The sequence below is a fragment of the Conger conger genome, chromosome 5 (assembly GCF_963514075.1).
Source record: "Conger conger chromosome 5, fConCon1.1, whole genome shotgun sequence".
Classification (NCBI taxonomy): Eukaryota; Metazoa; Chordata; class Actinopteri; order Anguilliformes; family Congridae; genus Conger; species Conger conger.
The window spans coordinates 15761576-15775489 of NC_083764.1; the positions used below are offsets into that span (position 1 = coordinate 15761576).

General features: G+C 36.9%; 1 protein-coding gene across 2 annotated transcripts in view; it reads right to left on the bottom strand.

Annotated features, from left to right (window-relative positions):
- Positions 1 to 5926: 5926 nt before the first annotated feature.
- LOC133129166 (4-galactosyl-N-acetylglucosaminide 3-alpha-L-fucosyltransferase 9-like) overlaps positions 5927 to 13914 on the bottom strand; it is a 34452-nt gene continuing 26464 nt past the window's right edge. The window contains exons 1-2 of one of the 2 annotated variants that reach the window (XM_061243053.1): positions 12143 to 12204; positions 5927 to 7227 (exon numbers count right to left, since the gene is read on the bottom strand). In XM_061243053.1, the coding sequence (XP_061099037.1) occupies positions 6149 to 7219 (1071 nt within the window). In that variant the 5' untranslated portion in view covers positions 7220 to 7227; positions 12143 to 12204 and the 3' untranslated portion in view covers positions 5927 to 6148. Of the gene's footprint in view, positions 7228 to 12142; positions 12205 to 13914 lie in introns of those variants that run through there. The other variant, XM_061243052.1, reaches the window with a different exon arrangement.

The window sequence follows — 13914 nt, forward strand, 5'->3', positions numbered from 1 at the left end:
AGAAATGCCTGTATGGAAATGAAATAGAAATGGGTGACTAAAGTTTACTTGCAACCTAGCTAAATTAAGGAGCACGTGTTATTTGACATACAGTAGACATTATACATGGCTGTAGCAGTTTTCAGAGATGCTAAACTTTCCAAACTGTATAAATATAACTCTATTTGCATTGCATTTACAATGTTAAAAATATAATTGTCTATACAGTACTTGTATGGGTATATATATATATATATATATATATATATATATATATATATATATATATATATATATATATATATAGCTCTTCTTCTGTAAAATAAACCTTGGAGAAAAAAAGTTGCCCTTGGCATGAGACCTAACCCCCAATTGATCCCGACGAACTGATTGGTGCCTTCATGGCTATTGCCATGTGAATGGGTGAATGTGAGGCATTCATTTTACAGTTACGTGCCTTAGAAAGTAGCACTAGCCTAAATCTATTATGACTGGGCATATGAATTGCAGCAGCTTCTGATTATGCAGTTCATGATGAATTTCCTAAAAATGGTGTATACTGTAAGCATATAGCATATTATAGCAGCCTGTACAAAGGGTAGAGAAATTGAGGATGTTGAGGCCAAGTGGAGACAAAACAATCAAATGAATGAATGAACCTTAGACTGAGATACCATGCACTAAGACCTAGAAAAAACTGCTGACAAACTCAGTATCTAATCTGAACATGAGTATTAAAACTGTAGTACAGTGGGCGCTTAAATAAAGAAAATGACAAAATACACTCACCAGGCACTTTATTAGGAAAATGTTTACTTTATTCATGCGATTATTAAATCAGCCAATTGTGTGGCAGCAGTCCAATGCATGCAATCATGTAGATACGGTCAGGAGCTTCAGTTAATGTTCACATAAACAATCAGAATGGGGAAAAAAATTGATCTAAGTGACTTTGACCGTGGAATGATTGTTGGTGGCAGACAGGGTGGTTTGAGTATCTCAGAAACTGCTGATCTCCTAGGATTTGTATGCACACTAGTCTCTAGAGTTTGCAAAGAATGGTGCAAAAAACCATTGAGCAGCAGTTCTGCAGACAGAAACGCCTTGTTAATGAGAGATGTCAGAGGAGAATGGCCAGACTGGTCAAAGCTGACAAGTTTTGTTGAGTTGAGCACAAATTACAACAGTGGTATGCAGGAAGCACACATTGCAACAGTGGTATGCAGAAGAGCATCTCTGAACACACAACGCATCATAACTCTAAGTAGACAGGCTACAGCAGCAGAAGTCTAAAAAAAAGTCTAATAAATACCAAATAAAGTACTCGGAGAGTGTATATCAGCAAATGACACAAATGTGTCAAGGTTGGGTGGAAACTTTACAATTAAAGTAAAGCCACAATTCCAAAGCTACAACTCTATTTATTGTTAGGTTCACATAGTAAAGTGAACTGTATCTGCTTCCCATGTTCAAGTCCAACGACAGTTCTGGTAACAAGTTAGACCAGATAGCAATGACTTGCAATGCAATGTGTAGACAAAACATAGCCATAAATTACATGCTTGCCTGCACAGTTCTTACTCACTGTACATATTGTCTTTATCAAAACTAGTTGAAGATAGGTCCCGTACTCACAGGGTACGTGGTAAAATGGCAGTTGACATGATCAATTGATGTTTTTTGTATCATCCCCAGTACCATGTGTCAAGGTTCTTGTTAGCCTTGTATTACTTTTGGGGGGCCTAATATAATTACAGGTAAGACAATGAGAAATGCAGAAGTCTTCTTTATTTAGAAGTGTCTACGCCAGTAGAAGTATCGTTGGTACATGTCTTCATTCTTGTCTAAGAACAGGATGTGCTCAGCCAGCTCTTTGGGGGAGAAAAATGTATTCAAATTATATTAAACCAATTATAGAAACTAACACGTTACATTTGCATTAACATTTTAGTAATTTGGCAGACGCTTTTAATCCAACGTGACTTACAAGTGCATAGGTTCTTCCACAAGTTAAAGCAACACATAAACACATAAGTAAATTAAACACAATACACGACACAAAGGGGAACCGGGGAAACACATAAACGAAAGGACGGGGATCCAGGAACCATAACAATCGATCTCCTACTGAGGTATTTCTTTCAATCTTGCAAAATATTTATCCTGCTTTTAAACTATGAAGTATGCAGGAACTTATTTAGCCTTGCAAAACTAATGCCATTGACCCACGACAAACACTCCACCCAAATAATTAGTCTTGGCACTGAAATTATAATATTTGCTCATGGACAAAACAGTAATGCTATTGTTCAGCCCTAGTGAAGGTCTGACCTCACATGCACTTGCTTTCCTCAGTGTACAATATTTTATGAGCATGAACTGCTTACGTGTCCATTGTCATTATTCTGGTTCATTTGTAGCTACTGTGACTTATCAAGGGGTTTTCCTGCAATAAAAGAGCTTTGTTTTATGCTGCCTTGAAATTTGCAAGAAATCATGTGCAAAAGAACACCCATAAAACAATTTCAAATTACCGGTTCAAGTTTATGTACAAGCTAAATTAACTTCAGTAGAATCTGCTTCATTGCATAAAAGAATGAGATATGTGCAACTGATGCATCCGCTACAGACATGATTCCCAACAGAAAACACCTACCTTTATACATCTTGGTGATTGTTGTCATGAATGTCATGTGTGTATTTTCTCAACATAAAAAACATGTCTGAAAACCACGTGTTTTATTGGGTATTCACACGTGATTTTCACATGTGGGTGTTCTCCTTGTTAAATGACATTGGTTTTCTGTTGTAAACTCAGCGTTCCACTAATGTTAAGTCAGAGGGCTGTTTTTAAAAACCTTATGAAATAAATGATATATGATATTAAAGGTACAATAGGTAATTTTGGACACCTAACGGTCAAGAGAGGAATTGCAACAACAGACAACTGCAAACCGCAACACTGCTTATGCTTCCCACAGTCTATGAATATAACGCGTAATATAAATTGTTATTATACAGTTCAGTTTTCTCGTGCACTGTTCTGGAAAGCTGACAGTGACAAACGCAACAGAGCCTGCCATCTTTTCGTTGTGTTCTAGTAAGAAAATGTTAGCCGAACAGGTGACTTTGGTGTGCTACACAACACTATTTATAGTTTTCACTTTAGCTAACCAACTATATTGTGAGCGAGCAAGTTATTTGGCTGCGTAACTAGCTGGCTATATAACTAAGATCCACAAACGATGCAACTGCAACTTAACACTTAACACTGAACACTTAAAAAAGACAAAAGGAACATATAGCTGCCCAAATTGCACTCCAGACACGCGATCACTGAAACTCTGTATACTATTGCTTATCTAGTTACAAAACAAGACCAGTTCGCTATAACAAGCAAATTAGCGATTACGATTTAGCTTCCCGAATGTACAAATATCCACCTGAAGCACAATGCTTGTGCAATCACTACATGTTCGGGTTGCCTATATATTATCGTAAGTGGATATTTGTAAATTCTTGAAGCTAACTATAGCCGATTTGCTTGTTGCTTCCGATAACAAACTGGTATTGTTTTATAACTATGTATGTAGTCTTTGCTTGGATAATAAGCAATAGTACACAGAGTTTCATAGGGATTGAGATTGCTTGTCTGGAGTGCAATTTGGGCAGCTACACGAACAATCATAATAAGCCCCACGCCATTGGCTGTGGCAGCTAGAACCATTTTTAAACCAATGAGCTTTAATTTTTGTACTCCTGTACAATGTTTTAATACATTTGATGGCCCGACAAATACACTTTGAAACACAAATTTAATTATCATGTCAGTGAGCCTTTTTCAATGATAGGAAGGGATTTACAATGGTCTTGTAACAATGTTGTAACACAAAAATCTTACCTATTATACCTTTAAGTATGAATTGTATTGCTTAACAAAGGGGATTTTCATGCATTCATTCATATTTTATTGTAAAAAATGCACTCAGTGAATTAGGCCAGTGAATTAGAACACAGTGAACAGTGAATTTATTGTGTTGTGCTTTTCCTCTGATACTGACATATGAGTTGCCTATAGGCCAAAGCTTTAGTTATGTAAATATCCCAGTTATAGTTAGTTGATTTGTTGACTTGTTGATTTGATTCTATGCCCATCCTCGGTTCTGACTTCATTTATACAGATCTTCTAAAGTATCGCAAACGATGTAGCCTGTGTCCCAATAACGTAAGTTACTCATGAGCCAAATAAAATCCAAAGTATTTCTGTAAAATATCTGTCTAATGGTGCTATGTGTGTGTTTGTGTGCGTGCCTAGGTTATATGCGTTTGTGTGCGTGTGCCTGCATCTTGGAGGAAGGGCCCATGAAAAGAAAATCTTGCACCGGGGCCCATCCTCACTAGCTGCAGCCACTGGTAGAACATAAAACACAGGCATAAATGGCATGCTTACCAGACCCCCCCCCCCCCCCGCGTAGTTAAGTCTATGAGAGTGAATATGAACACATATAAATGAATTTGAATAGAATACCTACAGATGAACACAGGATGACATGCTGCCTTACACAAATAAACTTGAACATGTTTACCAAATTATTATTTTTTTTTCAATGGCAATGACTATGGTATCAAGACAACCATTAAACAGATTCTCCCTGAATCTTTCTTTGGATTCCCTTCCCTGTGTCCGAAATGGCTCACTATTCAGTAATTACTAATCCCTTACAATGAATGTCCGTATAGTGCTCCATATAGTTTACCAAATAAACAGTGAATTCAGACAGCAGATGTCATCTTTTGCAATCGAACAGTGTCAGCACATAGGCTATGCGCTGCTGCATATAGCCACAAAAACTTTGACAAACATATCACATAGCCGGTTCTTAAAACATAGTCAAGATGCAGCTCACTTAACCCTGCGGCGTTCAATTTGTAGCTAATTTTCTTTTTTTTTTGAAAACCTATATTTTTTTCAAGATTAAACTACATGGCTTATTTTATGTGTTCTTTTTTAAGAGCACATTTTCATCGAGTAAACATCTACAACAGATCCCCCCTACACATTTATATGCAAAAATTTTGAACACGGGTTTATAAGAATGCTGTTGGCACTTTTAAGCAAAAGACTGGAAGTAACCTACTCATTGGTTACAAATAACGTTAATGTCAACTATAACATATCAACTATAACATAACATATGCTAAACTATGAGATATTGTAGCATTTAAGTGCCACTTTCTGGGCGAACAGGGTTTTGAATTATTGAATAATTAATACATTAACTATGTTAGGTTATATTAGGGTAGGCTAGTTGTACTTTATAATTATAATGTTGAATGGAAAAGTATTTGTCATCAACGTAGCAAAACCCAGAAGAGCTGTTCTTTATTTTTAATTGCACCTGTACCATGCCATAGCCCCTCAGCTTAAAATGAGATTGAAAAAAAGATGCGTGTATAATAAAGTTAGGGAAAATACCGGTCGCTAAGCATTGTAGTTCGTATCCACCTTTCTCGTGACCACGGTTGTTCACTAGATTTCACGGTGCATTGTGGGATATTTCCATTGCCCCAAAAATGTTTGAATTCGGCTACTAGAACAAGATGGCTGACAGCCAATCAAGTTTACTGGTTAGTGAATAGTGAGCCATTTCAGTTACAGCCTTAGTTTTCTTAAATAAGGTCTGGCCAGGAAGAGGGCTGTGACACCCTGACCCACCAATAAGAGACCGCTCTCTCCTCCAGGAAAAGAGAAACTGCATAGTATACTCCCAGTAATCTAGTGATAGTAAGGTGCTTTGTATGACAGTGCATGATTTTATGATTGAAACTATCCAATCTCTGGTGGCCCCTCTGTGATGCAGACACTTGTATAAGCATGCAGATCCGTAATAATTCACCATCCCTGACCACATTCTTTATTCCATCCATACGTTTACATACCCATCATGCCACCATAAGACTCAAATGAATTAAATTATGGAAATTAAATTAAATTATGCTAAATTCTGTGTCTGTTAGTTAATTTGAGTGCAGCATTTTACATGAGAAATAAATATTTTTATATTTGAAATTATGAAAAAGGGTGAGGAATGGACATCCTTCACTCCACAAGCACTGGGTATATGGTAAAAAAGCAGCTTTCAGCAAATTCCACATATTATGCTTTTTATCATCCCCAGTACCATTTGTCAAGGTTACTGGTAACTTTGTATTCCTTATCGTGTGTCCTAATATAAGTACAGGTAAGACATGTGCCTATGAGAAATGGATCAGTCTTCTTTACTTTGAAGTGTCTACGCCAGTAGAAGTATCGTTGGTACATGTCTTCATTCTTGTCCAAGAACAGGATGTGTTCAGCCAGCTCTTTGGAGGAGAAAAAATCTTCTACATGTATGAAGGCATCACCTGGGACAAAGTTCTCATAGTTCTGTCTTGATGGCCCAAGAACAATTGGCACTGTGCCTACAATCATTGGGTTGTACAGTTTTTCAGTGATGTAGTCTTTGTGGATTGAGTTCTCGAATGACAGATAGAATTTACAACTGGCAATTGTGGCATCAAAGTCTTGACTGCTGACTGGTTTCTCAAAGGCCCTTCCATAGACGTCTATATCAATGTATTGCTTCAACACATCGTAGTATGCCACTCTGATCTGACTTGGGTTCCAGTTGCTCACAATCCAGCACACCAACTTGTTTTTGCTTGGTATTTTGAAGTTATTCTCCTCAGTTTTAACAATTGTTGCATAACGCATCGCAATATCAGCATCCTGCCTGTAATTCATAGTCAAATTGAACAGGCTTTTGAGAGCAGGATTCCTTCTTGAATTTGTGGGGGATTCTAGGTTCATCCACACCCATTTTTGGAATGGTGGGCGCTGTGATTGTGGCATGTTGGATAAATCCCAGCTAATGTCATTGTGATGGAAGATAACCCCATCTGACTTGCTGTACATATTTTGGTCTGCTGTTAGGTAACAACCATCAATGTTAAGCAGAGCACTACAGGAGCTGAGATCATAGGCTTCACCAAATGGCCACATCCAGATTAGTATAATAGTCTGGTCTTGTTCCTTTTTGGAACTAAAGTGTTCCACCATTGGTGCAGGTGCTTGACTTGATAGCCAGGAAGTGGGAATCATGAAATAAAAATAAGTAAAAATTAAAATCCAAAAACAACCCAGTATAAGAATTGCAATTACAAAAGGACGTACTATTCCTTGGAAAGATGCAGATGACATGTTGGACCCTGTGAATAAAAATGACAAATATTTTACACAACATATGTATACATTATATCACAGCAACATGACTTGACATAGAATTTTAGTTCAGGTTACCTTAAACTCTCTGGGAGCAGGCATCTCATATTTGAATATGTAAAATTAACATGAATTAACATATGGATGTAAACTTTTTTGTAACCAGGAGAACAAGATTATAAGTGTGAAGAAATTGCAGTGTTAACATTCAATAACTGGGTTTTGAGTTTTGAGTGTCATTTTACATCAGGTTGAGTTTAGAAAAATGTATATACTTGAAGGAATAAAATCCTTGGTGTATTGCAATCGATGCAGGGCACTGTGATGCTAATATTAACACACTGTAAACTATTAGTACTATTAAGATGTTAATTATGTTTATAAGTTGTGTAAGGCTATGTTGGCAGATTGGCAGTCTGCCAAATGCCAATAAAGTAATGTAAGGTAACAAAAAACACAAAACCTGACACACACACTAGTCTCTAGTTTCATGAAAATGCTCCCAAAAACTGTCCATGTTCTGATGCCTGTCAAGGAACACACTGGCAGTAATATAGACTGTACAGCAGATGCAGCAGCACCGGGGCCCCTGGTTTGGAGGGCCCATGTCTCTCCGTATCTTATATCAGCACGTCCGTTTTTTTAACAGGTCTTTATATTTGAACCATTCATATATATGTGTTTATATATCCTTAAATAAGCAAACTCATTTTGGTCATGGTTATTACACTTTCTTTGTACCATATGTGATCATGCTCAATGTATACTGGGTGTCTATTTTACTGAAAAAAGGCTATAACGTATCAAATATTCAATGAAATAACTTGTGGCAGGCTAATTCATTTAGTGTTGGTGTAATTTTCTGATAAGCCAAGAAATATGTTTCCGGGAAATATGTTTGCTGTTTTCAAATGTGAACTGTTTTGATCATGTGTCGATATTAGTCTAATGCTTAAAATATTGAGCGTGAAAATGCCCTTGAAACACAAAAGTTTCACAAGCACAAAAGTGTGTCGCAGAAAAGAAAGGATAAAAAAGGAAAGGTGGCAAAACTACCTAAACTGAACGGCTTCTTGAAAAGTTAAACCCTGTTCCCAGTAGCAGTTGCCCATTGCAATCACTGCACCTGACGGCGGCGAAACCTTGTAGGTAGGATAGCAAGCTAGATATAACATTGTACTCTAACACCTACTGTACTTTTTCAGGAGAAAATTTGGCTACATTTCGCTGAAAAGTGAAAGTTTTCTTGCAACTAGTCCATAAATGTAAATGTACAGCCAAGCTAATTCTCCCAGCAGTTACTATGAATTTGATTTGTTTGTTCAATTGCTGGACTGGTTTTCTGCTGTAAACTCAGCATTCCACCAATGTTAAGCCAGGGGGCTGTTTTTAAAAACCTTATGATATAGAAAGTATAAATTGTATCGCTTAACAAAGAGGAAGCTACGAAATAAGTCTGTGTAACTGGAGGAGGAGTTACATCCATAATAAGAATAAGTACCTGCAATAAATAGTAATATACTGTTAATTTTTTAAATAATAATGACAAGTTGAAAGATGAAACTGATTTTCATACATTAATTCATATTTTATTGTAAAAAATGCATTCAGTGAATTAGGCATAAGAACACATTCAGTGAATATATTGTGTGGTGCTTTTCCTCTGATACTGACACATGAGTAGCATAGGCCTAAGCTTTAGTTATGTAAACATCCCAACTATTGTTACTTGATTTGTTGACTTGCTGATTTGATTCTATGACCATCCATGTTGTTCCATGGTTTTGACTTGATTAATGCAAATGTTCTAAAGTATCGCAAACGATGTAGCCTGTGTCCCAATAATCAAAGTTACACATGAGCCAAATAAATTCCAGAGTATTGTCTGTAAAATATCTGTCGAATGGTGCTGTGTGTGGGCGCATGCGTGTGTGTGCGTGCGTAGGTTATCTGCATTTGTGTGCGTGTGCCTGCATCTTGGTTGGCATTTTTTGTCAGAGGCCCATAAAAAAAAAAATAGCTGCTGCCACTGCAAAGACAGGTCTTTGTCTCAGATAGTTACAAAATTAAGAGTCTGCAGGATACAGTGCTTCATGAAAGCGTAAAACAGGAGAATACTCTAGTTGGTAATGTGCAATGCAACACTGTTCAGGGAGGAATGGTGAACAGTTAATACAGCTGTAGCTAATACAGTTAAGGTAATACAGTTGGCCCTCAACGAAAGTCAAACAGGTTATTCTTCCTTTACGAGAAGATGGATACACTTTGTGGAATTGTAGCAATGCAGAACTAGTACAGCAAAAGCTGAAGCAAAGATGGGAAAAGAAACCGTACAGGGCAGCAAAAGACACTCCACTGCCTTTAAACTGAGTCAGTACACATTAGAGAAAGGGCAGACAGTAAGTACCACTCCTAAATGTTCACCAAAGCCTACCTAATGGGTTAACCCAGTCAAACCTGTCAGATTTATTGCAGAATCCTTTTATTGTGCCATATTGACAGATTTAGAGCCCCACCCTATACATCTATTACACATGCAGGAGGGCAAATGTTCCCTACCTTGGGTACATAAAAGTCTGTTTTCCCAAAGAGGAGTGTGGGACTTGTCTGCCCAGACAATAACTCCAATGAGGCCATACTACTCTAGTGGGAACCTGCTCCAGGTGTAACACAGAAAATAGTGCTCACAGAAGGCACCCTCAAAGAGTGTACGCTGCAGGTTTCTCCTGCTGATTTTGATGAATTGAGAAACCATCTACAAGTACTATTGACCACTAGTATCATAGTGTCATCAATCGTCTTAGTAAAAAAATGGATCAGTAGTAGTAGATAGAGATGGTAGTGACTATAAACCGATTGAGGAAACTTTTGCGCTTCTCTCTGGGTCAAAATGGTTCTCTGTGTTGGATTTCAAGAGGAGTGACTCTGTAGCATTCAGACTGTTTTAAAACTGCTTCACAGCATGAAACTGCCACAGGGCTTAACCAATTAACCTGTTACATTCCAGAGAATAATGAAGTGAGTCATGTCTTATGGAATTAAGTTTTTGCCTTTCCTGATGACTTGAAAATCTTGAAACTCTTGAACAGCATGAAGAGAGATTAATGACTGTTTTAAAATAAAAATTTCCAAATATGGATTGAAACTATTTACATCTAAATGCAAGTTCTTTCTAAATCTTTAGCTTATCTAGGATAGATATCTGAATCTGAATCTGAATGGTAAAATGAGGGTAATCTCTTAAACCATTTGTGGACTGAGCAAAAGCAAAAATAATTAGTCTGTTCACAAACTATAATGTCTAGCACTTAAATGGGCAGTTAAAGAAAACTTCCACGGCTATTTATTATCAGTTAGTACTTTGGCAGGTATTCACTGATAACATGTTAACCAATGTCCTCACTACACATTACTGGCTACATGAGAAAGAATAGACTGAGGTTACTCCACTTTGTAGCCTATTGTGGGATGCACATGCATATTGTGAGTGCTGCCAGAACAAGCGGCTGCGATCAGGATTTTAAAGAGACACTTTGCTGCGAATGAGTGATCTAGGCTGCTCGTAACTAAAGAGTGAACAACAGTAAACAGACACTTTCCTGACAAATGTGTTTGGGAAACAAACCCATGTTATTTTAAGCATGATCATAAGAGGCATTTAAAGACATTCTTAGCATTAAGAGGCTTTAAGGAAACCCACCGCAGGATGCATGAAACCAAATAATTATTAAAACACATGACATGATCAGCAATTCATCATGAGCAGGTTATGTTTCACACCATTCACTCACACACTCATACCTATGAGCAATTTAGACTCTCCAATCAGGCTAATCTGCATGTCTTTGGACTGTGGGAGGAAACCGGAGTACCCGCACAGAGCGGCCCCAGCCGACAGGGATTCAAACCCAGGACCTCCTTGCTGTGAGGTGGCAGTGCTACCCACTGCACCATCCGTGCTGCCTTCCTACTCATTGTAATATTGTAAATGTAAAACTAAACCCAATCTCACTTTCATCTCTGTGGTTCTAATTGGTAATTGAAAATGTCCAAGAAGTATATTTATTCCTGTTTTTATAGTAAACAAGCCTTTGCACAAAAAAACACAGAAAAAATAAACATAGCAAAGCAATATATCAGGGATATATTGATTAAGATTGCATAATTTCATAAGTGTATTATCATAAAGATCAACTGCAAATGCACAATATTTTGAAATAGGATACAATTATGCGTCTTGGTTCCATTTTACATTAAGATATTGAATGAAATTGGCATTAATGTAGTTGATAACATGACTTTTCATTAGTTAATATATTTGTTAACTACTAATGTATTTGTTTAATTAGTAAGCATAGGATAAACAGATACATTTGTTTCAATATGAATTGGCATTACCTAATGTACTTGCTAACATTAATTAATGATGTATAATTAATGATGCATGAATACATAAACAAAGTTGTACTTAACTTCTCAGTAGTTAGACACCACAAACAACACCATTAGTTAATGCCAATTCATGTAACCTTATTGTAAAGTGTTACCTGCTTATTGGTATTAATGTACTGCCAGATAAAAGCAATATTTTAATGCAAAATAAGCATTATTTTAAGCAACAAATATAATTCATGCAAGACCATTAATGGTAATGACAGATGCCTTATAAATAATGCGTAATAAATACATGGTTTTTCATGATTATCAAACTGATGGTAATCCTTATTTTTAGATGCCAAACAACAAGCACATAGTTTCTGAAATATTTCTTTAAATACTTTTTTCAATAGTTAAACGCCTATTAATATTCCTCCCATCAATAGCACTTGATGTTGTGGGAATAAGATACACATTTGTAATGCATTTATTTGGTTTACAATTTCTGATGGTTTAAATCAGTACCTGTACTGGTCTGTGGATCATCAGTGGTTTTGTAAAGAAGAAATGGCACATCCAGCCATTGACTTGTGAATCACGTTGAGTGGTGTGTTTCAACATTGGGATACATAAAAAAGCTCACTGTATAACCTGTTAAACTGCTTTCACATGATCAACATCAGATTCTACGTTCAATGGCACCGTAAGGCATTGACTGCATATGTTAATCAGTGTAACGTGACATGACATGTCAACCACTGTCAGACAAGAGATTGTTCCATGCATCCACTCAACAGTTCCTGTCATTGAGCAGTGGAGAGCAAGGTGTGAGGCTTTATTCTGTGCCAATTGCACCTTATACTGGAAGTTTTATTTTCCTGCGCTTGACCATCTTGAACAATAGTGATGGTACTAAGGCCTGTATTAATAAACATAATCACTGGTTAATCTATGAGAGTAAATATGAACACATAATGAATGAATATGAATAGAATACATATAGCTGAACACAGGACAACTTGAACATGTTTTAAAAAAATAAATCATAAAATGAAATATTCTCTATGGCAATGACTATGGTATCAAGAGAACTGTTAAACAGATTCTCCCTGAATGTTTCTTTGGACTTCCCTTAGATGCAATCCTGAGCAACCCTTCCAAATTGCACAATTCTCTTAGTTTTCTGAAATAATGTCTGTCCAGTAAGCGGGCTATGACACCCTGACCCACCAACAAGAGAACCCTCTCTCCTCCAGGAAGAGAGAAACTGCATAGTATACTCCGGGTAATCTATTGATAGTAAGGTTCTTTGTATGACAGTGCATGATCTTATGATTGAAACTATCCAATCTCTGGTGGCCCCTCTGTGATCCAGACACTTAAATAAGCATGCAGATCTGTAATAATTCACCATCCCTGACCACATTCTTTATTACATCCATAAGTACATAGTTTCCCCTTCTTATACTTTTACATACCCATGATGTCAACATAAGAGTCAAATGAATTCAAATATGCAAATCAAATTATATTGTGCTAAATTCTGGTAGTTAATTTTCGTGCAGCAATTTACAGGAGAAATAAATATTTATACATTTGAAATTATGAATAAAGATGAAGAATGGACATCCTTCACTATGATTTTGGGGGGAGGGAAAATCATCTACATGTACGAAGGAATCACCTGGGACAAAGTCCTCATAGTTCTGTCTCAATTGAAAAAAGAACAATTGGCACTGTGCCAACGGACATTGGGTTGTACGGTTTTTCAGTGATGTAGTCTTTGTGGACTGACTTTACCAAAGGCCTTTCCGTTGACGTCTATATCAGAGATGGGCACTCGAATCACACTTAAGTCGTACATACACAGACTCCAGATTCGACTTGAGACTCGACTCGTCAATAATGACCCGTGAACAATAAGAGTCTGCAAAATGCCATTATGTCACAAGCAATCATTATTTTTCAATGATGTATAAGCAAACTAATCCTTGGTTAAGACACCGAAAGTCCTCATTCAGGCTCTTTGAATCCTTCCTGAATTTGTGGATGATTCTATGTTCATCCGCACCCATTTTTGGAATGATGGGCGCTGTAATTTAAATTCTACATTTCATCCTGGATTCAATGTAAAATCACTATGGTTAATAATAAAAATATAGTGAATTGTAATCAGGTATCAGATAAAATTGTAATAAAAAAAACAGGTATAGATTACAATGGATACCATCCCTTCGGTCAACTGCTGTTGCTTTTGCTGCACACACCACTCTATGCACACACAGAGACAGTCACTA